The sequence below is a fragment of the Heptranchias perlo genome, chromosome 10 (assembly GCF_035084215.1).
Source record: "Heptranchias perlo isolate sHepPer1 chromosome 10, sHepPer1.hap1, whole genome shotgun sequence".
Taxonomy (NCBI): domain Eukaryota; kingdom Metazoa; phylum Chordata; class Chondrichthyes; order Hexanchiformes; family Hexanchidae; genus Heptranchias; species Heptranchias perlo.
In genome coordinates, this window is record NC_090334.1 from 15,875,041 (window position 1) to 15,901,058 (window position 26,018).

Consider the following 26,018-nt stretch of genomic DNA (forward strand, 5'->3'; position numbering starts at 1 on the left):
AGGCTGAGGGGTGACCTAATAGAGGTCTTTAAAATTATGAAGGAGTTTGATAGGGTAGACATACAGCAGATGTTTCCACTTGTGGGGGAGTCCAAAACTAGGGGCCATAAATTTAAGACACTCACTAATAAATCCAATAAAGTATTCAGAAGAAACTTCTTTACCCAGAGAGTGGTTAGAATGTGGAATTTTCTACCACATGGAATAGTTGAGGTGAATAGCATGGATGCCTTTAAGGGGAAGCTAGACAAACACGAGGGAGAAAGGAATAGAAGGATATGCCGATAGGTTAAATGAAGAGGGGAGGGAGGAGGCTCGTGTGGAGCATAAACAGCGGCATAAACTATCTACCCTGTTACTCTGAGTTGCTCCAAGAATGAGGAAATAAGAACACCTATGAAAAACAGTTGAGTTGAAATGTGAAGCTTAGGGACAACCTACTTGCTGGAGATACAGCAGTTCTGTGGGCTGTGACAAAATCCCACTTCACAGATGCATTCCAGAAAGGCCTCCCAAGATTTGATTTTGTGACTGCAGCATTGCCAGGCCAACAACCACCAAAAAAAATCCAGACTTGAGCTGCTAGGCCCACATGCAATTCATAATTCTCTTGCTAACATTTATCTCTCAGCTGTGCTAAACTGCGCCTGGATAAAAACAAAATCCATGAATTCATGAGCTTTTTTCCCCCTTATCCCTCTATTCAAAAGGTCAGAAACTGTTTTAAGGTTTCACTGACTGCCAAGAATTCAATTTCTGCTCTGTTGTGTCCAGGACTAATCCACTTTTTTTGTTTCTTAAAAAAAGGGTGATTTTTTAATTACATTTGTGGTGACTCAAATTCATTCTGCACAGAGGGAAGATTAAAATGTTCAAAGGTGATCTTTTGTCTATTTGTACAGTACAACCCCCTCACAGTGGCTCCTTCACATGGTGACTCCCAGGAGTGTAGGTACAAGTCTCTTCCCTCTCCTTCAACGGACAGCTCTGGATTTATGTCAGGAGGACTGCATGAGACCAGTAAGACGTTTGGCAGTCAGAGACTTACCCTAGAAAACATAAAGACATGTTTGAATACATTTAAAATAGTACTCAAATACATTTGTTGTTAACAGATGCACCTGTTAACCAATGATAATACTATCAGCATTGTCACAGGAATTCAATAAGTGGGTTCATGACATTTTCATACTATCTCCACTTCAAAAGATATCCAGCAGGTTCTTCCAAACTTGAGTTGTGTTGGAGGAAGTATTGTTAGCTCTGCAATCAGGAAGGAAGGATTACGGTTATATAAAGATTTATCACATGACTTATCTCAGAAACATGCCAAGATGCTTTTCACACAATGAATGACTGAAATGCAGTCACTATTGTGCAAATCAGCAATTTCACGCACCGCAACATCGCATGAACAACAAACGATATGAAGGACTAGTTTCATCATGTTGGTTGAGGGAGAAATGCTGGCCAGGACACCAAAAGAACTTCCTGCTCTTCAATTAGTGGCATGGGATCTTTCACAATGACCTAAACCACTGGAACAGGAAGGCAGGGCCTCAATTTAACATCTCGTCCAAAGAGTGACATCTCTGATAATGCAGCATATTCACACGGAGATTTCAGTCTAGATTACTGCAGTGTGAATCTGGATGTGAACTGGTGTGGGGTTTGAACCCCCAACCTGTCACTGTTGGTAGCAGCGCTGGAAGTAATCTGAGGGGATGAATTAAGTGGATCACCACAACATTAATGCATATTGACTTAAATATTTTTCCTATCTGTACACAAAATTCATTCAAGGTGGGAGGATTACTATTAAAGGGGAAGTGAAGCAGAGTAGGGGTAGCCTGTGAGAGGGAACATAACATAATAAATATGCCACTCACTTTTTCTCTATACATGGATTTTAAAACAGAAGCTCAGTTCTTAATACTTGATACATCCAGTATCAAAACTGGGCTGGCTTTTCTGCTGGCTGGCACTATCGTAAAACACAGAGGCCTAGAAATTCGATGGTGCCGTGCCCGTTTTTCAGGCGCTAAATGGGTGCCGAAGCCTCCAAACAGTGGGCAGGAAGCACGCACTCATTACGAGCTGGAAATGTGCCACCGCTACATTGGTATAGGCAAAAAAAATGGCGTCCAGGTTCTACGCCTGAAACAGGCATTAGACCCTTTGCATATGCAAATTAAGGTCCTAACACCTATTTGAGGCCTACTGTACAAAATTGGGTTGCCCTGAAAGCAGCTGCTGCCGGGCATTCAGGAAAACCAGGTCTACATGCGGCCTAACCAGAGGTTCTTAAAGGAACCACTGCAGGCCATCACCAAATAGGTAATCTTGTCAAGAATACTTACCTAAATGTGGAGCTGTGAGATGCAGGAGTACTTCTCCCGACTTCACTGGAGTCCCGCAGACCATCGCCTTCCTACCCGATCGCCTTCCTTCCTGATAGCCTTCCTACCCGATCACTTTACTTCTCAGTCGCCTCCCTCCTCTCTGTTGCTTTCCTTCTCGGTCGCTTCCTGCCTTCCGGTGTCCTTCCTTCCCGGTGGTTTCCCTTCTCGGGCCTACCCGTTCAGGTGCAGGGATCATATCCTGTACCCAGTTCATGCTGGCCTGAACAAATTTCTAGGCCTGAATCCTTCTGCCGATTGGAAAGCTGAAAGCTGACTCTTCGGTAAGACAGGCTGCCCACACAATCACAGCCCAAATCCTTTTCAAGTTATGCTGAATCAAAATGCTGTATTTTCCTTATCTATATTAAATGCAGTGCCAACATTTAACAATAACATATATTGTTTGCCATGGAATGTGAAATCTCCACCCATATAACACTATTAGCGGATTGGACTCCCAAGTGATTTCCTTAACAATTTGCATGCAGCCTGTCTGGTCTATGAACTCTTGGCTATTCCTTTGACCTTGAGGTTCCCTATGTAACCTTGGGGTTTAACCCCTCAACATGCTGTTTCCAATGATAAAAAAAATGTAAGCAGGTATCCATTAATTTTTGTATGGATCACAGACCCCATTAGATTACTGTCTGTACACACTCCAGAGTATCTATTATTTTTCATATGCACATTCCCAATTTTGGATGTAAATATTGAATTAGCACATACAAGATCATATTCTGCACAGGTCAAATGTAACTACCAAATTGAATTATACAACTATCTGTATCTTTTAACATATTAAGGAAACAGGAATCTGATTTCTATTCGTTTTTTTCAAAATGTTTAAAATAATTTTTTTTTCATTCACTTCAAGGGGAATGTGTATCACATTAGCTTGCTTCCAGTCCAGTGTTCCTCCCCAGAGTGCTACTCCGTCATGATAACTCTCAGTACCTAACAGATCTGATCCTTTGTGTCTCTTAGTACCCTAAATACCATTCGCCCCGGGGATTTGAGAGTTTGTCTAGGATGTCTAAGATGTCCATCACATTGATGTTAAAGTCTTTAGTCTTGAACGATCCTTGACATGGATCCTCCCAGGTGAATACCTGGATGAAGCAAACATTCAGTATTTTAATCTTTTTAATGTTTCAGCCCTGCTCCCATTCTTTAGGGCTCTATTCTCTTCTCTGACTGCCCTTTAACTGTTAGAGATTAAAATTATTCCATGCTGTTATGCTTATTTTCAGTTTCTTCTTTGATCATCTAACCATCCCATTGGTGGTTTCTGAAGAATGCAAATATTCATTCCAATGACCCCCTCATTTTCTCACCAGAGATTTGAATTTTCTTTTCCCTTATTGACTTTAGATTGTTTTATTGATCTACTTGCTCATGCGTGTGGTGGGGGAGGTGCTTTTGTGAGGTAAGTGTTCAAATATTGAAAGGTGGATATAGAAGTACTTGTGCTGGAACCGGAATAGCAAAATAACCAGAGAACATGATTGGACATGGAAGAAAACACAAGCTAAATGTAACTAAAAAGAGAAGGAAAGTTTAAAGGGAGTACTTTCGTTCAACCTACTCCCCCAACATCCATGCAAAAAAGCAATCATGAAAATACTTACCGTATTGGGAAAAGACACCTCCAAATTTAGTATCCTACCCGCTATTTTGCATCTCCTTCGTTCCAGTGCTGCTCCAGTGACGAACCACTTGTGCTTTGAGTAGTCCCATTCATTTCCTTTCCTTTTTATTTCTCACCGATTTTCTCCCCATCCTTCCTCTCCTGTGAGCATTGACACTGTTGCCAGTTATCCTCCAGTGTATTGTCCAAGTGACTATTATTTATGTAAGGAGTCTTACAACACCAGGTTATAGTCTAACAGCTTTATTTGAAATCACAAGCGTTCGGAGCTTTCCTCCTTCGTCAAGCGTTGAAATCACAAGCGTTCGGAGCTTTCCTCCTTCGTCAAGCGTTGAAATCACAAGCGTTCGGAGCTTTCCTCCTTCACCTGACGAAGGAGGAAAGCTCCGAACGCTTGTGATTTCAAATAAAGCTGTTAGACTATAACCTGGTGTTGTAAGACTCCTTACATTTGTCCACCCCAGTCCATCACCGGCATCTCCACATCATGGCTACTATTATTTATGTGTGAGCCTCATCAGTTAGGACTGGCAGGTTATTCAACTGAGGGAGCATCACATTTGAACTTGATCCTATTCTCACCAGCTCACATACACATATATATATATATCTCTGGCGTGGGCTGCTGGATAGCAATCAGAGGAGTGGGCAATCTGGTTAATTTATGCCTCCTTAACCTAGGGGTGATGAGGCCTACTGTAGTGTCCCTAGCACCACCCTGGCTGAGATCAACTACCTCAGCACAACCGGGGGATTGACTCTCAAGAGATTCTACTTATATGCTACCCCATCCCTCCCAAAGAAGGGTAACAAATTATATAGTTTAAAACAATTCCAAATGAGCATTTACTAATATGTTTATATCATTGTTTTTTTAATTGTTCTTTAATTTTCTTCCCTTTTCTCCTAAAAGCACTAATTCTTCTAAGAGTCCACGATTGCTGGAACTCCTCTCCCAAGTGGCTCTCCAGTGTGAGTCTGGACAGTGAGTGTTGGCAGTGCTGTCTAACCATGACACTATTTGCCTATAGTTAGCAATCAGGAGCTCTGGCTGAGGTTCACTGTAGAGCCTTCACTGAGATCAGCTAATTCAGTGAACACTGAATGGATGGCAATTCCAGGTCTGCTTGGCTCAGTTCCACATCGGGTGGAATGTCTACCCTCTAAGCCATTAATGAAGCAATGCTTTCTAAAAATAATACCTTTTACATCTTATTTCAACATGATGATAAGTTTTTCCAGCTCAGAGGATGAAGGTAACTTCATGGACCCATCAGTACCCACTTTACGTCAACATAGCTGTGAAACGTTTAACTTACCACACTGCGAGTGAATTTTTCCAGCGAGGTTCTACGACCCTGTTCATTCTCAAACTTGAATGGAAAAAAAAAGTGAACAGAAAACAAAGCAGGAAGAATTACAACATGAACACCATAATAATGTGAAACAAAGTGGGAGAAGTGACACAAAAAAAAATCAGGGGAGGGGAAATCAATGAAGACGGATACAGGCAGCTCCACAGGAGCAGGGACACCAACTGATGTTCCAAATAGAGGGCTTTCATTGACTAAAGCCCTATTTGTCTGACAGAAATTACAATGGGGAGTAAGGGAGTGTCTATGATCTTCATCAATAAAGAGGATGTTTTTTTCCCGCAAAATACCAGAACTATGAAAGTTTCTGTGAGTTGAAGAGGGTAAAAATCAGCCATGGTTGTTTCTGATTGCTATCCAATGACGCATGCTAGAAGTGCATGTGTGGACATCGAGGTCAGCTGTGATGCTCCCTGCAGTTGAATAATCTTCTTTCGCTGACTCTTAAGGCTCACCCATGAATAATGACCACATGGGCCAGGAGTCTGGCGCCCATGGAGAAGTTACCCTCACTAAGGGGAGGAGGAAATTGGCACAACAAAAGAGATTAAAGTTTTTTATTAAAATTACTGATTTTAATAATTCCTAATGATCTCATTTGTGAGTCAATTTGAAATGTTTTACAATTGTACTTTGCTCCACAAGCTGAAGAATTAAATATTCAGCTCTGCTTACTGTATGGTAATTAGCTGTTTCTAGAGGGCAGGTGGTCAGAGTACTGTTACCCTCTCATTTCTTTTACTTTCTTTCTGGTCTCCCAGGTCATGCACCTCCTATGGCGGAGAGGATGGTTAAGTGACTTTTCTCCACCAGGGGCACATGAGAGCTCTAGTGATGAATATCGTCCCTGCCCCTCTGGGATGATGCCTGATAGCCGGCCAGCTCCTTCCACAGAAGTACAGCTACAATTGTGACCTCAGCAGAGTGACGGATCCAACACGCATTCTCCACTGGCGCCATGAGGCCACGCACTGTACTCAATCCACTATGTTCTTAAATTAATTGTTTTCCCTCTCATTTCATCCTCCTCTGTCCTAACTCTTGCTGAGGTGCCGTTCCACAGGCCCTCGTGCACTCACCCAGGTCCCCAATCCCCTTGTTTGAGCTTAGACAACAAGCGTCAACAGGCAATTTGATCATGAAGGGCATCACAGTCCTGTCCTTACCTGATTACCTGATTCCATGCTTGCGTACTATCCAGCAAGTCATTAGCCAGCAATTTGGAGTGGGAACCTAGGGTGATTTTTTTCCCTCTTTCCTAGACCAGGGGCACTAAGACTAATTGTGTGGTGCCCCAATGGCTGCCCCAGCTAAGATCAGCCAACTCAGCATGGGTGAGGGTTCAAATCTGAGACCTCTGGTCTGTGGGGCTTAGTAACATATTAACACAATGGATTTACCCACTGAGCGAACAAAGAACTTTTTTGGACACCAAATAAAAGGATGTCATTATAAATAAGGAACAGAAAAAATGAATTCCAAATGTAAGCAGATACAAGATTGTGGGACAATACCTTCTTTTTTGCTTGTAAAAGCTCCTGATAGGCATTGGAACGCAGAAAGCGAGCATAGCTGTCACTTTTCATCAGCTTATAGATGTGTTCCTGAAAGGCAAGATGAATTCTAATTATCCTGTTTCCAACTCATCGCTGCTTCACCATATAACCGTTTGCCAAGGATTCCTTGGCATCCGACAACAATACGTCAACACTAGAATCTGTACTGTACATGACATATGGAAGGTTGGTCGACTGCCCTGCTACAATAATGCAACTTCTCTCAAACTCAGCACTCTGATAATACAACAGGCTGATATAACATGAAACAGTTCAGGCTTCCTTACTGATACTTATTGTATCAAACTCTGCCACTAATATACTACAATAAACCCTGCCAACACTCAATCCGACTGGGATATGCCAGACTGTGCAGTTTCCTGCTAGGGTTAAGAAAGTACAAAGCCTTCCTGGAGTCCTCCCCTCGCCCCACCACGACACTCCTGCAGAGGGAGAGAGGGAGAGAGAGAAAGTGAGAGAGAGCGACTGCTACAAGAGGAATGATGAAGATGTGATAAAGGAGGAATTTCTGTATTTCGTTTTATATTGGGGGTAATTTTAACCTAACGCACCCGCTGTAAACTGACACGATCGGACTGACCGCCTGTTTTACATCCTGTCTGATTGGGGCTGGGGATCCGACCCTGTCAGTTTCGTGCCTGGTGGTTTAGGTTAAAGTTACTCCTGTTGTTTCAAGTAACTCTGGTTTAAAATGGAGACTGCCTTTATTTTTCATTAAGTACATTCCATCTGGATAAACCGGGCAGGGTTCCTACCCATAAATTGGCAGATAAAGGATACTCCTTTGATGGCAGGGCAGCATGTTTAAAACTGTTTAGGCTTTTATCAGATGGATATCTAATTTCTATTTGTGGCCATGTGAAAAATGATTAAAGGAAGTGCATCCGTCACAGGCCATTACCCCCTTGTCTCACGTTTGGTTGTCTGACTGCTTCATAAAGGCTTTAACTGCAAATGAATAACATCTTTATAACTCAGGAGCCTTAGTTTATGTTTATTGTAACATTTCCGACAGAGGTGAACACAACTCTGTAGGCAGCATGTGAGTATCATAGTCTGCGGGGAGGATTTTAACTGGGAGCAGGTTTCAGGCGGGCAGGAGGTGGGATCGAGCATCAGATTGGCTCCCGGGGTATTTTAACTCCTGGGGCTCATTTACATGCATAGAATGGGCCTATACTAAATGGAGTTTAGAAGAATGAGAGTGCTCACCACCACCTTCTGAAGGAGAATTAGGGATGGGCAATAAATGCTGGCCTCGCCAGCGATGCCCACATCCCATGAACGAAAATTAAAAAAAAAAATTAATTGAAATATACAAGATTCTGAGGGGGCTTGATAAGGTAGATGCTGAGAGGTTGTTTCCCGTGGCTGGAGAGTCTAGAACTAAGGGGCATAGTCTCAGGATAAGGGGTCGGCCATTTAAGACTGAGATGAGGAGGAATTTCTTCACACAGAGGGTTGTGAATCTTTGGAATGTTCTACCCCAGAGGGCTGTGGATGCTGAGTCGTTGAATATGTTCAAGGCTGAGATAGACAGATTTTTGGACTCTAGGGGAATCAAGGGATATAGGGATCGGGCAGGAAAGTGGAGTTGAGGTTCAAGATCAGCCATGACCTGATTGAATGGTGGAACAGGCCCGAGGGGCCGTATGGCCTACTCCTGCTCCTATTTCTTAATTTTTTATTGTAAACAATTTTACAACACCAAGTTATAGTCCAGCAATTTTATTTTAAATTCACAAGCTTTCGGAGATTTTCTCCTTCCTCAGGTAAATGTTTCAAGATCTCCTTGAAGCCTACGAATGCGTAGGCTTCAAGGAGATCTTGAAACATTTACCTGAGGAAGGAGAAAATCTCCGAAAGCTTGTGAATTTAAAATAAAATTGCTGGACTATAACTTGGTGTTGTAAAATTGTTTACAATTGTCAACCCCAGTCCATCACCGGCATCTCCACATTAATTTTTTATGTTCTTACTGCTGTCCACCTGAAACGGGCGGAAGAAGACAGCTTCGGGCAGGTTAGAATTATGAGGCCGAGGCTGCCTGCCAGCACCGAGGTGAATCGTTGAGGGTGGGCGGAGGGTGGTCATTAAAATGCCATCAGGGTATGAATGACATCATAAGACCCCAATTGCGACACATTAGTGAGGCTTCTACATGAGCCGGGCGGGCACCTCGGCTGTCTAAAAAAAGGACCTAGTTAAGGTGGATAGGAATCGAGCAGGAACAGGGCAGTAAGGCCGAAATTTTAACAAGAGAATGGGCAATGGACCGGAAGCAATTAATTCAGTTTTATGCAGTGCAACTGTATAGTTTTTTTTTGATTAGTGAATCATTTATTTCTTGAATAACGCCGGTACAGTAGTATAAACTATAGAGTGGTCCAACACTGTGATTTTTAAAAATTCATTCATGGGATGTGGGCGTCGCTGGCGAGGCCGGCATTTATTGCCCATCCCTAATTGCCCTTGAGAAGGTGGTGGTGAGCCGCCTTCTTGAACCGCTGCAGTCCGTGTGGTGAAAGTTCTCCCACAGTGCTGTTAGGAAGGGAGTTCCAGGATTTTGACCCAGCGATGATGAAGGAACGGCGATATATTTCCAAGTCGGGATGGTGTGTGATTTGGAGGGGAACGTGCTGGTGGTGTTGTTCCCATGTACCTGCTGCTCTTGTCCTTCTAGGTGGTAGAGATCGCGGGTTTGGGAGGTGCTGTCGAAGAAGCCTTGGCGAGTTGCTGCAGCGCATCCCGTGGATGGTACACACTGCAGCCACTGTGCGCTGGTGGTGAAGGGAGTGAATGTTTAGGGTGGTGGATGGGGTGCCAATCAAGCGGGCTGCTTTGTCCTGGATGGTGTTGAGCTTCTTGAGTGTTGTTGGAGCTGCACTCATCCAGGCAAGTGGAGAGTATTCCATCACACTCCTGACTTGTGCCTTGTAGATGGTGGAAAGGCTTTGGGGAGTCAGGAGGTGAGTCACTCACCGCAGAATACCCAGCCTCTGACCTGCTCTTGTAGCCACAGTATTTATATGGCTGGTCCAGTTAAGTTTCTGGTCAATGGTGACCCCCAGGATGTTGATGGTGGGGGATTCAGTGATGGTAATGCCGTTGAATGTCAAGGGGAGGTGGTTGGACTCTCTCTTGTTGGAGATGGTCATTGCCTGGCACTTGTCTGGCGCGAATGTTACTTGCCACTTATGAGCCCAAGCCTGGATGTTGTCCAGGTCTTGCTGCATGCGGGCACGGAATGCTTCATTATCTGAGGGGTTGCGAATGGAACTGAACACTGTGCAATCATCAGCGAACATCCCCATTTCTGACCTTATGATGGAGGGAAGGTCATTGATGAAGCAGCTGAAGATGGTTGGGCCGAGGACACTGCCCTGAGGAACTCCTGCAGCAATGTCCTGGGGCTGAGATAATTGGCCACCAACAACCACTACCATCTTCCTTTGTGCTAGGTATGACTCCAGCCACTGGAGAGTTTTCCCCGATTCCCATTGACTTCAATTTTACGAGGGCTCCTTGGTGCCACACTCGGTCAAATGCTGCCTTGATGTCAAGGGCAGTCACTCTCACCTCACCTCTGGAATTCAGCTCTTTTGTCCATGTTTGGACCAAGGCTGTAATGAGGTCTGGAGTCGAGTGGTCCTGGCGGAACCCAAACTGAGCATCGGTGAGCAAGTTATTGGTGAATAAGTGCTGCTTGATAGCACTGTCGACGACACCTTCCATCACTTTGCTGATGATTGAGAGTAGACTGATGGGGGCGGTAATTGGCCAGATTGGATTTGTCCTGCTTTTTGTGGACAGGACATACCTGGGCAATTTTCCACATTGTCGGGTAGATGCCAGTGTTGTAGCTGTACTGGAACAGCTTGGCTAGAGGCGCAGCTAGTTCTGGAGCACAAGTCTTCAGCACTACAGCCGGGATATTGTCGGGGCCCATAGCCTTTGCTGTATCCAGTGCACTCAGCCGTTTCTTGATATCATGTGGAGTGAATCAAATTGGCTGAAGACTGGCTTCTGTGATGGTAGGGATATCGGGAGGAGGCCGAGATGGATCATCCACTCGGCACTTCTGGCTGAAGATGGTTGCAAACGCTTCAGCCTTGTCTTTTGCACTCACATGCTGGACTCCACCATCATTGAGGATGGGGATGTTTACAAAGCCTCCTCCTCCCGTTAGTTGTTTAATTGTCCACCACCATACACGACTGGATGTGGCAGGACTGCAGAGCTTTGATCTGATCCGTTGGCTGTGGAATCGCTTAGTTCTGTCTATAGCATGTTGCTTCCGCTGTTTAGCACGCATGTAGTCCTGAGTTGTAGCTTCACCAGGTTGGCACCTCATTTTTAGGTACACCTGGTGCTGCTCCTGGCATGCTCTTCTACACTCCTCATTGAACCAGGGTTGATCCCCTGGCTTGTTGGTAAAGGTAGAGTGAGGAATATGCCAGGCCATGAGGTTACAGACTGTACTGGAATACAATTCTGTTGCTGCTGATGGTCCACAGCGCTTCATGGATGCCCAGTTTTGAGCTGCTAGATCTGTTCTGAATCTATCCCATTTAGCATAGTGGTAGTGCCACACAACACGTTGGATGGTGTCCTCAGTGCGAAGACGGGACGTCATCTCCACGAGGACTGTGCAATGGTCACTCCTACCAATATTGTCATGGACAGATGCATCTGCGACAGGTAGATTGGTGAGGACGAGGTCAAGTAAGTTTTTCCCTCGTGTTGGTTCGCTCACCACCTGCCGCAGGCCCAGTCTGGCAGCTATGTCCTTCAGGACTCGGCCAGCTCGGTCAGTAGTGGTGCTACTGAGCCACTCTTGGTGATGGACATTGAAGTCCCCCACCCAGAGTACATTCTGTGCCCTTTCTACCCTCAGTGCTTCCTCCAAGTGCTGTTCAACATGGAGGAGGACTGATTCATCAGCTGAAGGAGGACGGTTGGTGGTAATCAGCAGGAGATTTCCTTGCCCATGTTTGACCTGATGCCATGAGATTTCATGGGGTCCAGAGTCAATGTTGAGGACTTCCAGGGCCACTTCCTCCTGACTGTATATCACTGTACCACCACCTCTGGTGGGTCTGTCCTGCCGGTGAGACAGGACATACCCAGGGATGGTGATGGAAGTGTCCCGGACGTTAGCTAAAAGGTATGATTCTGTGAGTATGGCTATGTCAGGCTGTTGCTTGACTAGTCTGTGGGACAGCTCTCCCAATTTTGGCACAAGTCCCCAGATGTTAGTGAGGAGGACTTTGCAGGGTCGAATGGGCTTGGTTTGTCTTTGTCCTGATTGACAGGTGGCATAATTGGCACCTTATGTACTCTGATCAGCAATTTATCACAATCAAGGTTCAATGTTACTACAAGACTACATTAACCCAGAGAGTAAAAGACACAAGCTTCAGTAGGTAAGGGACTCGGTCTGCTTAAAGCAACAATCACCAAACCTTTCACATGAGAAAAAAGGTGTTGGAAAAATGTCTGATCTGTAGCAGGGGGTAGATCACCATTGCTTCAGGTACCACAAGAATGGCCACACTACTACACAGTATGCGTAATTATGAAAGCTCTTGTGTGCTCCTACAAATTCAGAGTATGCAAAATACACAACAGTACCAATATATAAATCAGTGTGAAGTTCTGAAAAATAATAATGAACACCCCTCTCAACATTATCATTGCTATAATCTAAGATTTAATACAACATTAATCCAATTTTTTTTCTTACACATTTTACTTTTACTTTAATATCTTTTAATAGCAGAGAAGCAGTGGGCATGGTAGGTCGGGTTGAAACTGCTTCATGGGCGGGATGGTACAAACGGCCATGTTTTCTCCCTGTCATTTGCTTCATGGAAACATAGCTTCTGGGAACTCTGGTTGACAAACCCTAATATAAGCATGGATTAGAGCTTGGAATACCGAAACAAGACAAGGTTAGGGTGACGAATGCATTAAAGCTTATTATGCTGTTAAGCCATAATCTCTGTTATAACATGTATTTGTGGATCCCACACTAGGCCGCATATAGTGACGCTGCTATTCCCGGCCAGAATGGAGATGGTTGGGTAATTCCCCCCTCAATCACGCCTGTAGCCTGTACTGCTGTAAGTGACTGGGATTGATTTTACGCACATAATTTGTATTATGTATCTATCCTCCACTCGCTGCCTTTTGCTGGTGAAATAATCCTGCTTTTATCGGGAGAGGTTGCTGTAGTTTCAGTCATGGGTTCTGTTTGCTGTAGTTCGTAGAGACTCTTTAAATAGACTCTGTAGACTGTTTGCTGTAGTGCGCTGTTTGAATAGACTTTGTTCGCTGTGAAATAGATTGTTTGCTGTAAGTCCCGCCCCACCTCCAACTCACTGGTTGAAACTCACAGTGGTGTCAACAGACACTCTGCCCCCACTAATAGGCCCTGATTTAAAAGGAGGGACGGGAATGGTGCGTGCGAGCCCCAAAGTGGGCGACACACCCTGCCAGGTTGTGGACATGGATGCCCGGTCGATCTTAACGGTTGGGCCTCATTAACATAAACTTTCTGGAGTCCCGCTCAACACCTGGCCAGATTCACTGCCTGGCCAGTGGACAGGAGTAGGAGGCCGCAGCCATTAAGATCAGCATGGGAATGGCCCTGGCAATCAGTGCGAGGAGGGGTCTGGAGGCAATGGGGGTGGGGGTGGGGAGAGGGATATTCCACCCGGATCAATGGGATGCCGGGGCTGGGGAGGCCCAAGGACTCCTTGCGGAGCCTGGGGGGAGGACTCTTGCTCCTCCTCACCCACAAGGAGGTCTAACAAAAGAAAAATGTTAAACTTATCTTGGCCTCTTCTAGCCAGTCGGCTCCTCCCACCATAGTTCTGCTGCTGGGTTGCAGACACTGCGGGTCTCCCCCGACTATTAGTTAAGATCATGTTGAGGCTCCAATGACGTCATCAGGCCTTGACTTTTGATTGTTATGTGGGCCCCGCCTGCCTGTCGTGGCAGCATTGTCGACGGCCTGACTCGACATCATTCGTGGCGGGTTGGAGCCGGGACCCAGAATTCTCACATTTTAACCCCTTGCCTGACCCTTTCCTGCGCGATTAAAATCGGGGCCATCGAGTTTAAAACAGCTTCTGTAACAATTCCCTACGATGGCACTTTGGTATGCCGTGTCCTCCTTGTTTATGGCTCCTTCACTAATATTGAATGCATAGTTTTTTAGGAACAGAAAGATGCCATTAAACCCAAAATCCATCCTTTTTGATAAAGCAATCCTACCTCCCTGTTTTCTCACCAGATCCCTGAAACTCTTCTCTCTCTCTGACAGGATACCCAATTGCCTCTTCAATCCAGTTATACAGTAAATCTGTTTCAGTGGCCTTGTCTGGTCACTTATTCCACAAGATTATTCCACTTTGTGTAAACGAAATTCTGCCTGGCTCCCTTCTTACTCCTAACTTTTTACTTTTTTAATGTGTGGCCCCTGGCATTTGAACTCTTCACCATTGTGTACAATTTGCCTCGATTAATTTGTCTTTCCCTTTCGCCATCTTGAAAACTTCAATTAGGTAATTTAATTGGGAGCCTCCTGAATTTATGCAAATAGGGGTCAAGTTTCATAATTTAGACCCCCAATGCCATTTTCTGCCCTCACTGCCTGACGACCGCCAGTTCCTGCCCACCAACCATGGGGGGGTATAAGTCAGGAGGTGGCCATTTTGAGTGATATTTATAGGGATCCAGCTTTTGGAGACACTTTTCTTTCGGTAGCTTGTGGGTTTTTTTCACCTTAAAGGATTTGGAAGGGCTTACGGTGACTGCAATCGGTTCTGAACTGATGTTGCCTGCTGCTCCACAGTGTTGCTTCTCTCGGTGCCACACAAAAATTGCACCTCCCATTTAAACTGTTGCTGCAGGCCTTTGAGAACAGCCTGATTTTCCACTTCCAAATTGGCTATGGGGAGCACGTTCCACGCCGGCACCTTGCCTCAAGCACATTAATGAGGGCCGACCCAGAAAATCGCATGGGTGCCCTGCTGACTACACCAGGTTCTCATTGCATTTTCCCCACCCACCATTCACCGCTGGGATACCAGAACCATGGCCCCTGAAATTTAGAATCAACTATTTACTCTCTCGAAGACAATGATATTTTTCCTATTATTAAATTCTATAGCATTAAAACTACATAGATTTATATAGCTCTTTATATCATATTTTCACTGCAGCATTCTGATAGCCATAAATTACCTTTGGTTCTCTCACTATATGAAATACACAAATTGTCCCACATTTCCACACAAGTGCAGTTATTATGTAAGCAAACGCAGCAGCTAACTTGCGCACAGCAAAGGAAGATTAAATGCACAGATAGCAATGATATAGAAATACTTCTCACTCTTGTTAAAGCTTTTTCTGCGGAAAATCCAAAGAAGTTTAAAAAAATGATGTGTTTCCAACTTTAGCTTGTGTCATCTTGGCTGGAATTTTATCTTCTTTCCTCCCAATCCTGAAGGTGCCAAAACAATTGACTATTCTTCAGGTAAAAGGCAAGAAGTTGAGGACCGGCAGGCTTTTTTTTTGATTCGTTGATGGGATGTGGGCGTCGCTGGCGAGGCCGGCATTTATTGCCCATCCCTAATTGCCCTTGAGAAGGTGGTGGTGAGCCGCCTTCTTGAACCGCTGCAGTCTGTGTGGTGACGGTTCTCCCACAGTGCTGTTAGGAAGGGAGTTCCAGGATTTTGACCCAGCGATGATGAAGGAACGGCGATATATTTCCAAGTCGGGATGGTGTGTGACTTGGAGGGGAACATGCAGGTGGTGTTGTTCCCATGTACCTGCTGCTCTTGTCCTTCTAGGTGGTCGAGGTCGCGGGTTTGGGAGGTGCTGTCGAAGAAGCCTTGGCGAGTTGCTGCAGTGCATCCTGTGGATGGTACACACTGCAGCCACTGTGCGCCGGTGGTGAAGGGAGTGAATGTTTAGGGTGGTGGATGGGGTGCCAATCAAGCGGGCTGCTTTATCTTAGATGGTGTCGAGCTTCTTGAGTGTTGTTGGAGCTGCACTCATCCAAGCAAGTGGAGAGTATTCCATCACACTCCTGACTTGTGCCTTGTAGATGGTGGAAAGGCTTTGGGGAGTCAGGAGGTGAGTCACTCGCCGCAGAATACCCAGCCTCTGACCTGCTCTCGTAGCCACAGTATTTATATGGCTGGTCCAGTTAAGTTTCTGGTCAATGGTGACCCCCAGGATGTTGATGGTGGGGGATTCAGCGATGGTAATGCTGTTGAATGTCAAGGGGAGGTGGTTAGACTCTCTCTTGTTGGAGATGGTCATTGCCTGGCACTTATCTGGCGTGAATGTTACTTGCCACATATGAGCCCAAGCCTGGATGTTGTCCAGGTCTTGCTGCATGCGGGGTCAGACTGCTTCATTATTTGAGGGGTTGCGAATGGAACTGAACACTGTGCAATCATCAGCGAACATCCCCATTTCTGACCTTATGATGGAGGGAAGGTCATTGATGAAGCAGCTGAAGATGGTTGGGCCTAGGACACTGCCCTGAGGAACTCCTGCAGCAATGTCCTGGGGCTGAGATGATTGGCCTCCAACAACCACTACCATCTTCCTTTATCTGAGTTAGCCCAGGAGCACTGAGGACTATTGCAGCATCCTCATCATCAAACTTGCATTGAAAATCTGATTTGACCCTAATTACATACAGTTTCCCGCATTTTGCCAGAGAGTTCAGGGGCCTGTTCAAGTGACTGAATTATTAAGGAGAGATTGAATATACTAATTAATTAAATGGTGACAGCACATTAGAAACATAATTACACACAATTTCAAATAGAGACACATCACACAATGTTTAAGATAGGATGCATGTCTTTCAGTATGATTAAAACTTCTCTAGTGAAAACGGTGCCCCTTTAAAGCTATATACCTATGGACCTATGTCTCAGGTATGGGGGAACTTTTGATAACTCTGGAACATGTTGAAGTGGGCATTTATTCCCTTCCCTTCCTCTCCACCTACTCCCCCCTTCCTGCTGGGAGAAGATGCCTCATCCAACAGCTGGTCTAGTAACTGACTTCACTGTACATGTGCTTGGCAGATGTTGAGTTTCATACAACTCGGGGGCACGCAGCCAATTTCATGAATTCACTAAAGATTGACAAGTATCTCATTGGGAAAGCGATACTCCCAAAATACACACATCACCAGCACGGCATCAGCTAAGTTTGCTGTTTTTTGCAGAGGTTATCGGTGCCTCGAAAGGAAAGCTATTGCCCTGCCTGTAAATACAAGTTTCCTTATCTTGATTACTCGATATTGCCAGGCTGTGTACTGAAAAATAATGCTATTCTGGCAAGGCTGCAATTCTGCATTCTAACAGTTGCCAGGATTGATTTTAAGCTGGTTTGGTTCCAGTGGATGTTATCAAATTAATGAGACCGTAATAATGACATTTCTCTATTGCCTCACCCCTTCCTATCTCTGTAACCTCCTCCGAGAACTCAGTGTTCCTCCAATTCTGTCCTCTTACACATGCCAGATTTCCTTCGCTTCACATTGGCGGCCGTGCCTTCAGCTGCCTAGGCCCTAAGCTCTGGAATTCCCTCCCTAAACCTCCACCTCTCTACCTCTCTCTCCTCCTTTAAGACACTCCTTAAAATGCTCTTTGACCAAGCTTTTGGTCACCTGTCCTAATGTCTCCTTCTTTGGCTCAGAGTCAATTACTGTCTGATTACGCTCCCGTGAAGTGCCTTGGGACATTTTACTACGTCAAAGATGCTATATAAATGCAAGTTGTTGTTGTTTTAGTTACCATAAATAATTACCTGACTTCGGTCTTAAAAGTCTAAATTTTTAAGATTACAATTCACACATTTAAAAACAATGCAGAATAAATTCACAGTAACTTAACCTAATATGTCAAATGTGCTTATAAAACAATAGGAACCTGTATAAATTTCCATGATTTTCTATCAAATAGCCTGTTTATTACCAGGGAACTCCATTTCCCATTCACTGCTGTACATCCCTGTTCCAGTTTGTTGCATCTCTCTGCAATATCACCATTTCCAGTTTGTTACATCTCTTTGCAATATCACCAGAGGTGTTCAAAATCATGAACGGTTTTGATAAGAGCAAGTAAGGAGAAACTCTTTCCAGTGGTAGAAGGGTCGGTAACCAGAGGACACAGATTTAAGGTGATCAGCAAAAGAACCAGAGGTGACATGAGGAAACATTTTTTACGCAGCGAGTTGTTATGATCTGGAATGCACTGCCTGAAAGGGCGGTGGAAGCAGATTCAATAGTAACTTTCAAAAGGGAATTGGATAAATACCTGAAGGGAAAAAAATTACAGGGCTTTGGAGAAAGAGCAGGGGAATGGGACTAATTGGATAGCTCTTTCAAAGAGCCGGCACAGGCACGATGGGCCAAATGGCCTCCTCCTTTACTCTACCTACTATGATACTATGATACTCCACTTCCTGCAACATGAACTTGAGCTGCAAATGCTGTTCTCACTTAACCACGTGTGAATCTCCTCGCCCATGAATTATCTTTTAATCCATATATAAAGTAACTCCCAGATCAAATTATTTACTGTCTATTTCTCCTTCTGTCATTGCCACCTGCTGTAGCATTTCTGCTGCACTGTCTCCTTAAAGGTTGGATCATTCCTCAGATAAATCTGCGGCCAGCAATTAACAAACCAAAAAATGTCATATTTTACATTGACACTGTACATAACTCCAGTTCCCCTCTGAAAACCTTGCAAGTGGTAGGTTTAAGCAACTTGTTTTATATCCCAATGTTTATTTATTTTTAAATGAATGCTGAGTCAGCACAGTGTGTGCACCAGTGCGGTGTTACAGGGTGTAGATAATTGGTTTGTAACCACAGTTCTTCAGACGGTGAGAGGTGACTCCTTGACGTGAACCAGTCACAGTGTTGGGAAGATGCTACCACGAGGGGACAGATGGCAATTTGAAATTCCCATCCCCAGCTTTAGAGCTTCAGGCCCAATCCTGGCAGAAAAGCACTAATCTTCGCAAACTATTTGGCCTTTAAGCATCTGCCATCGCGGAAGGGCTGTGGAATTTCTGCTGTTGTGATAATTATTCTGATATTTGCAACTTTCAGCAAATAATCTTTTAATGCAGTTTTCAAAGTTCCACAAGTGATTTAATCTTTACTCATCCACTATTCCCTGCAAAGACACGGCAGGTCCAATTTGTCATCAACAAGGATTTTGTGGCAAGTGAACGGCTTTAGTTCTTATCTTATGAACGTCTTCAGTGCACAGTGTTTACGGGTCACAAACGAGTGAGTAACGGATGAAGCTGTTTATTGCAGATCCTTGCCACACCAGGAAACAAGCCATCGGAAACCGAAAATGCCGTGCGCCTTGGATTGCATTAATGCCACTAGATTTGGCCGGTGAGTATCCTTCACTCTTTAAATGTACGTTAAAAACGTATAGACCACCATTTGTTTACGATGCTCCTGACCGTATAGCACAGCTCAGACGTAGAACAACGCTTCATAAAAGCTGGATGAAGGGGAACTAGTTCAAAATGGAGAGAGGGAAAGCTAGGACCGATGTGAGTAAGTTCTTTGTGCAAAGAATGATCAATACCTGGAATGGAATGGAATAGGCGTCTGGGCAAGGCTGTGTTGGCAACACCCTGGAATTATTTAAGGAACAATTGGATGCAGTGATTAGGGAACTCTAGGGTTTTTTTTTAAAAGAATCAGCTAAGATGGGCCAACTAGTCTTCCTGATTCATATTTATTTTGTAACTCTGTGGTGGAATCAAACTGCATGTTGACTGGCAGATCAGTGAAATCTCATGCTCAGTACAACCCTTTACTCTTAATCATCATCTAATGGCACTTTACACTTTAAAACATATTTCTTCCAAAGGGAAGAAGGGAAACTGAGAGTGGGGAAGGGGGTTAGCAGGGGAAAACCAGAGGGGGAAGGAATATCGATTCCACCAATAACTAATAGCAACTCACTGAAATTGTACCACTAACTACTAGTAATACTGGTAACACTCAGGTTCTCCTGATAACCAACAGTAATACAATAACTCACTGATATTCTATATGTAACTGGTAGTAATAGGTATAACGCCCCGATATACTATTTGTAACTAGCAGTAATCCTATAACTCGCTGATATTCACCCTGTAACTACAGCCGGACCACCCTGCACTGCATGAGGTGTGGTCAGGCTCCCAGTTGATGCCACTTCTAATAGGCCCCATCTCTCCCCCTGTCTCCTTGGACACTGGTTTGGACTCGAGCTCCATGTGCAGGTGACAACTCTGAACTGGGAACCTCAGTCAGAGCCGATCTGTACTTGGACTTCACTCAACAAAACCGGCCGGTACAGACCGACCTGAACCAAACCGAGAGATTGCACAAAGGGCAGCAGGCTCAGTGTTTGGGGCAATTCTCACAGAGCACATTGTCCAAAACTCAGCTCAGCACCAACATTTCTAAACCATTCCCTGGGCTCAGTCTCAATAAAGGAGAGTTTACATAGAATTATGGAAATTACAGTAAAGGAGGAGGCCATTCGGCCCCCTGTACTGGTGCTCTCTCCTGTAACCCCATTCCTCCCGATCCTTTTATATTCTTCCTTTACAAATACTTATCCCAATCCCTTTTAAATGATGTTCTAGTCTATGCCTCAATAACTACTTGTGGTGAATCATCCCATGGTCCCGTTGCCCTCAGTTCAAAAACCTTCCTCCTCCTCCCTTCCCCCTTAGTTGTTCCAGTGAGAATCCTCAGTCTCCGTTCCCATGTTCCCTATTCGTCCACCAGTGGAAACCATGGACCCAATATTTACGGAGAGACGGGGAGGGTACGGGGGAGACCGGAAACGGCCGAGGAACCCGGCAAGGCTGGGGACGCAGAGTTCCTGATGAATTTAACGGCAGGAACTCATTATCGTTATTTTCTTCCTTTTCCTGCCTAACAGCCAGCTAAATTGACATCCTGGCAGGCTGCCAGGTGGGAAGACCAGCGTAAGAGGCCACAGCCAGGGACTGACGGTCATTCGGGAGGGGGGGGGCGAAGGTCGGCAATTGGCGCTTGTGGTTGGGGGGAGAATAGAGAGAGTCTGCAGTCGGCAGAGAGGAGGCTGAGGGCTTCCTTGAGGGGTTAGGGATAGCATTCCTGGTGGCAATCGGTGATGAAAGTTCAGTGGCAATCAGTGGGGGGAGGGCGGCGACAATCGTGGGGGGGGGGGTGGGGAGGGCGGTGGCAATCGGTGGGGGTAGGGCGGTGGGGGTTAATGGAACCAAGGCGGGTTTGAAGATAGGAACAGGAGTAGGTCATTCAGTACCTTGAGGCTGTTCCGTCATTCAATTAGATCATGGCTGATTTGTATCTTTACTCCATTTACCCGCCTTGGTTCCGTAACCCTTAATATCATTGCCTAACAAAAATCGATCAATCTTAGTCTTGGAATTTTCAATTGACCCCCAGCCTCAACAGCTTTTTGGGGAGAGAGTTCCAGATTTCCACTACCCTTTGTGTGAAGAAATGCTTTCTGACATCACCCCTGAATGACCTAGCTCTAATTTTAAGGTTATGTCCCCCTGTTCTGGACTCCCCCACCCCAGGAAATAGTTTCTCTCTATCTACCCTATCAAATCCTTTAATCATCTTAAATATCTCAATTCGATCACCCCTTACTCTTCTATACTCAAGGGAATACAAGCCTAATCTATGCAACCTGTCCTCATAATTTAACTCTTTTAGCCCCAGTATCATTCTTGTGAATCTGCGCTGTACGCCCCCCCCCCCCCGCCCACAAGGCCAATATATCCTTCCTGGGGTGCGGTGCCCAGAGCTGAACGCAATTCTCCACATCGCAGTCTAACCAGAGCTTTATATAACTATAACATAACTTCCACCCTTTTGTATTCCAGCCCAATGAGATAAAGGCCAACATTCCATTAGCCTTTTAAATTATTTTTTGTACCTGTCCACAAGTTTTTAGAGATTTCTGTACTTGGGCCCCTAAATCCTTTTTTTAAATTCATTCACGGGATGTGGGCATCGCTGGCGAGGCCGGCATTTATTGCCCATCCCTAATTGCCCTTGAGAAGGTGGGGGTGAGCCGCCTTCTTGAACCGCTGCAGTCCGTGAGGTGAAGGTTCTCCCACAGTGCTGTTAGGAAGGGAGTTCCAGGATTTTGACCCAGCGACGATGAAGGAACGTTCCTAGCTTCTCACCATTTAGAAAATACTCTGATCTATCTTTCTTAGGTCCAAAGTGGATGAGCTCACATTTCTCCACATTGAACTCCATCTGCCACAGTTTTGCCCACTCACTTAATCTATCAATGGGTAAATAGAGTTAAGATAGAGATCAGCCATGATCTAATTAAATGCTGGAACAGGCTCGAGGGGCTGAATGGCCTACTCCTATTCCTAACTGCAATATGCAGGCTCCGATCAGTTCCATGGGCGATGGAAGAGAAGAGGCCCTGTAAAGATAAGTGTTCAATTATTTTTGTGGACCTTGGAGGAACAGGTACTCACCTCCGTGGCCCACCAAAATAATCTGGACCGTTGCTGTCCTGGGATCCCCACCCTCCGCGATCAAGACCCTTCCCTCCCCTGCGAGTTACCATCCTGGCGGCAGCTCCGGCCTGTCTTCCTGGCGTGCTGTGACAGGACGGCCCGCTTGGCGTCCTGCAGCTCACCTGGTAAATGTAAATGAGGCTGGAGCCCTAAAACCACGGGGCCACTTCACCGCCAGAATGGGCGGCCAACCAAAAGTCCAAATCTACCCCACTGTGTGGTGAATAAGGGCTGTGAGCTTGTGGTGAACAAGCCTGTAACACAAGATATTGAAGCTCCCAACGTTCACACTACTGGTTGCTGCAATGTGAACGTACAACAACTTTCAAATGACTTGCAACAACAGAGAAAGAAAGCACTGAGCTGGGGAGAGGGGGGATTTTCATTTAACCAACCTGATGCTCATTCCCACATTTTCAGTTTTTATTTCAGGTTTCCAACATCAGCAATGTTAGGCACCACTAGCAGCAGAAATCTCAGTCATAAGCTGTATGAACAGGTGACATGGAAGCTTTAAAGGGGCAGTTTATGTCTATGTCTGATTGACCGAGCAACAAAAAACCAGCAGAGATCACAGTGTCACACTGAGCACTGCAGTCCCCGCACTCACATTCCTGCAGTGCAGTGAGTAACGTCAAACACTCAGGCACGACCAGCCACAGTTTTATAACCAGCTAGTGCTGTGTGGCCTTTAAAAAAAACTCCTGTGTTTTACTTATGAATATAAGCTAGTTACTAATAAATACAATAGGGAATTCAGGAGAAGCTTCTTTACCCAGAGAGAGGTTAGAATGTGGAATGTTCCAGTACAGCTACAACACTGGCATCTACCCGACAATATGGAAAATTGCCCAGGCATGTCCTGACCACAAAAAGCAGGAAAAATCCAATCCGGCCAATTACCGCTCCATCAGCCTACTCTCAATCATCAGCAAAGTGATGGAAGGTGTCGTCGACAGTGCTATCAAGCGGCACTTACTCACCAATAACCTGCTCACTGATGCTCAGTTTGGGTTCCACCAGGACCAGTCGGCTCCAGACCTCATTACAGCCTTGGTCCAAACATGGACAAAAGAGCTGAATTCTAGAGGTGAAGCAAGAGTGACTGCCCTTGACATCAAGGCAGCATTTGACCGAGTGTGGCACCAAGGAGCCCTAGTAAAATTGAAGTCAATGGGAATCAGGGAGAAAACTCTCCAGCGGCTGGAGTCATACCTAGCACAAAGGAAGATGGTAGTGGTTGTTTGGAGGCCAATCATCTCAGCCCCAGGACATTGCTGCAGGAGTTTCTCAGGACAGTGTCCTTGGCCCAACCATCTTCAGCTGCTTCATCAATGACCTTCCCTCCATCATAAGGTCAGAAATGGGGATGTTCGCTGATGATTGCACAGTGTTCAGTTCCATTCGCAACCCCTCAGATAATGAAGCAGTCTGTGCCCGCATGCAACAAAACCTGGACAACATCCAGGCTTGGGCTCATAAGTGGCAAGTAACATTCGCACCAGACAAGTGCCAGGCAATGACCATCTCCAACAAAAGTGTGTCTAACCACCTCCCCTTGACATTCAATGGCATTACCATCGCCGGATCCCCCACAATCACCATTGACCAGAAACTTAACTGGGCCAGCCATATAAATACTGTGGCTACAAGAGTAGGTCAGAGGCTGGGTATTCTGCGGCGAGTGACTCACCTCCTGACTCCCCAAAGCCTTTCCACCATCTACAAGGCACAAGTCAGGAGTGTGATGGAATACTCTCCACTTGCCTGGATGAGTGCAGCTCCAACAACACTCAAGAAGCTCGACACCATCCAGGACAAAGCAACCCGCTTGATTGGCACCCCATCCACTACCCTAAACATTCACTCCCTTCACCACCGGCGCACAGTGGCTGCAGTGTGTACCATCCACAGGATGCACTGCAGCAACTCGCCAAGGCTTCTTCAACAGCACCTCCCAAATCTGCGACCTCCCATGGGAACAACACCACCTGCACGTTCCCCTCCAAGTCACACACCATCCCGACTTGGAAATATATCGCCGTTCCTTCATCGTCGCTGGATCAAAATCCTGGAACTCCCTTCCTAACAGCACTGTGGGAGAACCGTCACCACACGGACTGCAGCGGTTCAAGAAAGCGGCTCACCACCAACTTGTCAACGGCAATTAGGGATGGGCAATAAATGCTGGCTTTGCCAGCGACGCCCACATCCCATGAACAAATAAAAAAAAATTTGCTACCACGTGGAGTAATTGAGGTGAATAGCATAGATGCATTTAAGAGGAAGCTAGATAAGTACATGAGGGAGAAAGAAATAGAAGGGCATGCAGATAGGGTTAGATGAAGTAAGGTGGGAGGAGGCTTGTGTGGAGCGTAAACACCGGCATGGACCAGTCGGGCTGAATGGCCTGTTTCTGTGCTGTATAATTCTATGTAATTTGTCATTAGTGCCATTAAACCTAAAAAAAATAACAAACCTGTGCATCTTCAAAGGTGTACCTTCCTGGATCCTTGACATTCTGACTGGTTATCTCATATGAATGGGAATCCAGGTTGATAGCGCTGGGTGCTCCAGGAGCGAGAAATTCTTGCCAGGTTTCTTGAACCTTGTCCGGGACTTCCTGAAGGGGGCGTTTCTTCAGGTCCTCGGCAGCCAACCAAAACCTGCAGAGGGATGGAAAGGACATGGATTGATACTGAGCCAAAGAAGAAAAAATAATCTAAATTAATCCATGAAGTTAACCAAATAAAAAGCAACATCATTGCTCCAACCCATTGACATTGACTGAACAGATTTAAACATTCACATAATCACCTGCATCATCGGCCTCACGATTTAGCCAAGTAAACAGTAAATGTAGAGCTGGTAATATCCAAACATAACAGATAGATCATATTAATAAATAATATGGAGTCAGTATATTATATAAGATTAGGGAATCAGTTCACAAGATATTTAATCATGAAACCTGTATCATCTGCCCCCGGAGAGTCCATATTCCCAAATTACCAGCATTCAATTCCATGGATTTACTTCCAGTTTCCAACAATCCGTAGAATACCCTATAGTGCTTCACAATCTGAAGATCAACCCCCTCTCACCCAAAAGTTCATCTAAGACTTGAATATTACTCTTAAATATGGGAGGTGATTGTCTATCGCCTCTCTTGCCTTCCTGGGAAGGAAGGCAGAGAAAGCTTGTAGATCGCAAGCTTCGAACCTCTCTCTCCAAGTCACGTCCATCTTGTTTTTCTATTTTATCGATACCACAATGGTTGTTGCCGCACTGAACTTTTTATTCATCTTAGCTCCAAATACGTCAGCTCACGTGCTCTTCCTCCTATCTTCACTCTCCTCACGTGCTCTTCCTCTTATCTTCACTCTCCTCACCTGCT

General features: G+C 45.3%; 1 protein-coding gene across 1 annotated transcript in view; it reads right to left on the reverse strand.

Annotated features, from left to right (window-relative positions):
• Positions 1 to 390: 390 nt before the first annotated feature.
• LOC137326768 (regulator of G-protein signaling 6-like) overlaps positions 391 to 26,018 on the reverse strand; it is a 104,270-nt gene continuing 78,642 nt past the window's right edge. The window contains exons 13-16 of the mRNA XM_067992162.1: positions 25,101 to 25,287; positions 6,938 to 7,027; positions 5,370 to 5,423; positions 391 to 1,049 (exon numbers count right to left, since the gene is read on the reverse strand). Coding sequence (XP_067848263.1) covers positions 999 to 1,049; positions 5,370 to 5,423; positions 6,938 to 7,027; positions 25,101 to 25,287 — 382 coding nt within the window. The 3' untranslated portion in view covers positions 391 to 998. The remainder of the gene's footprint in view (positions 1,050 to 5,369; positions 5,424 to 6,937; positions 7,028 to 25,100; positions 25,288 to 26,018) is intronic.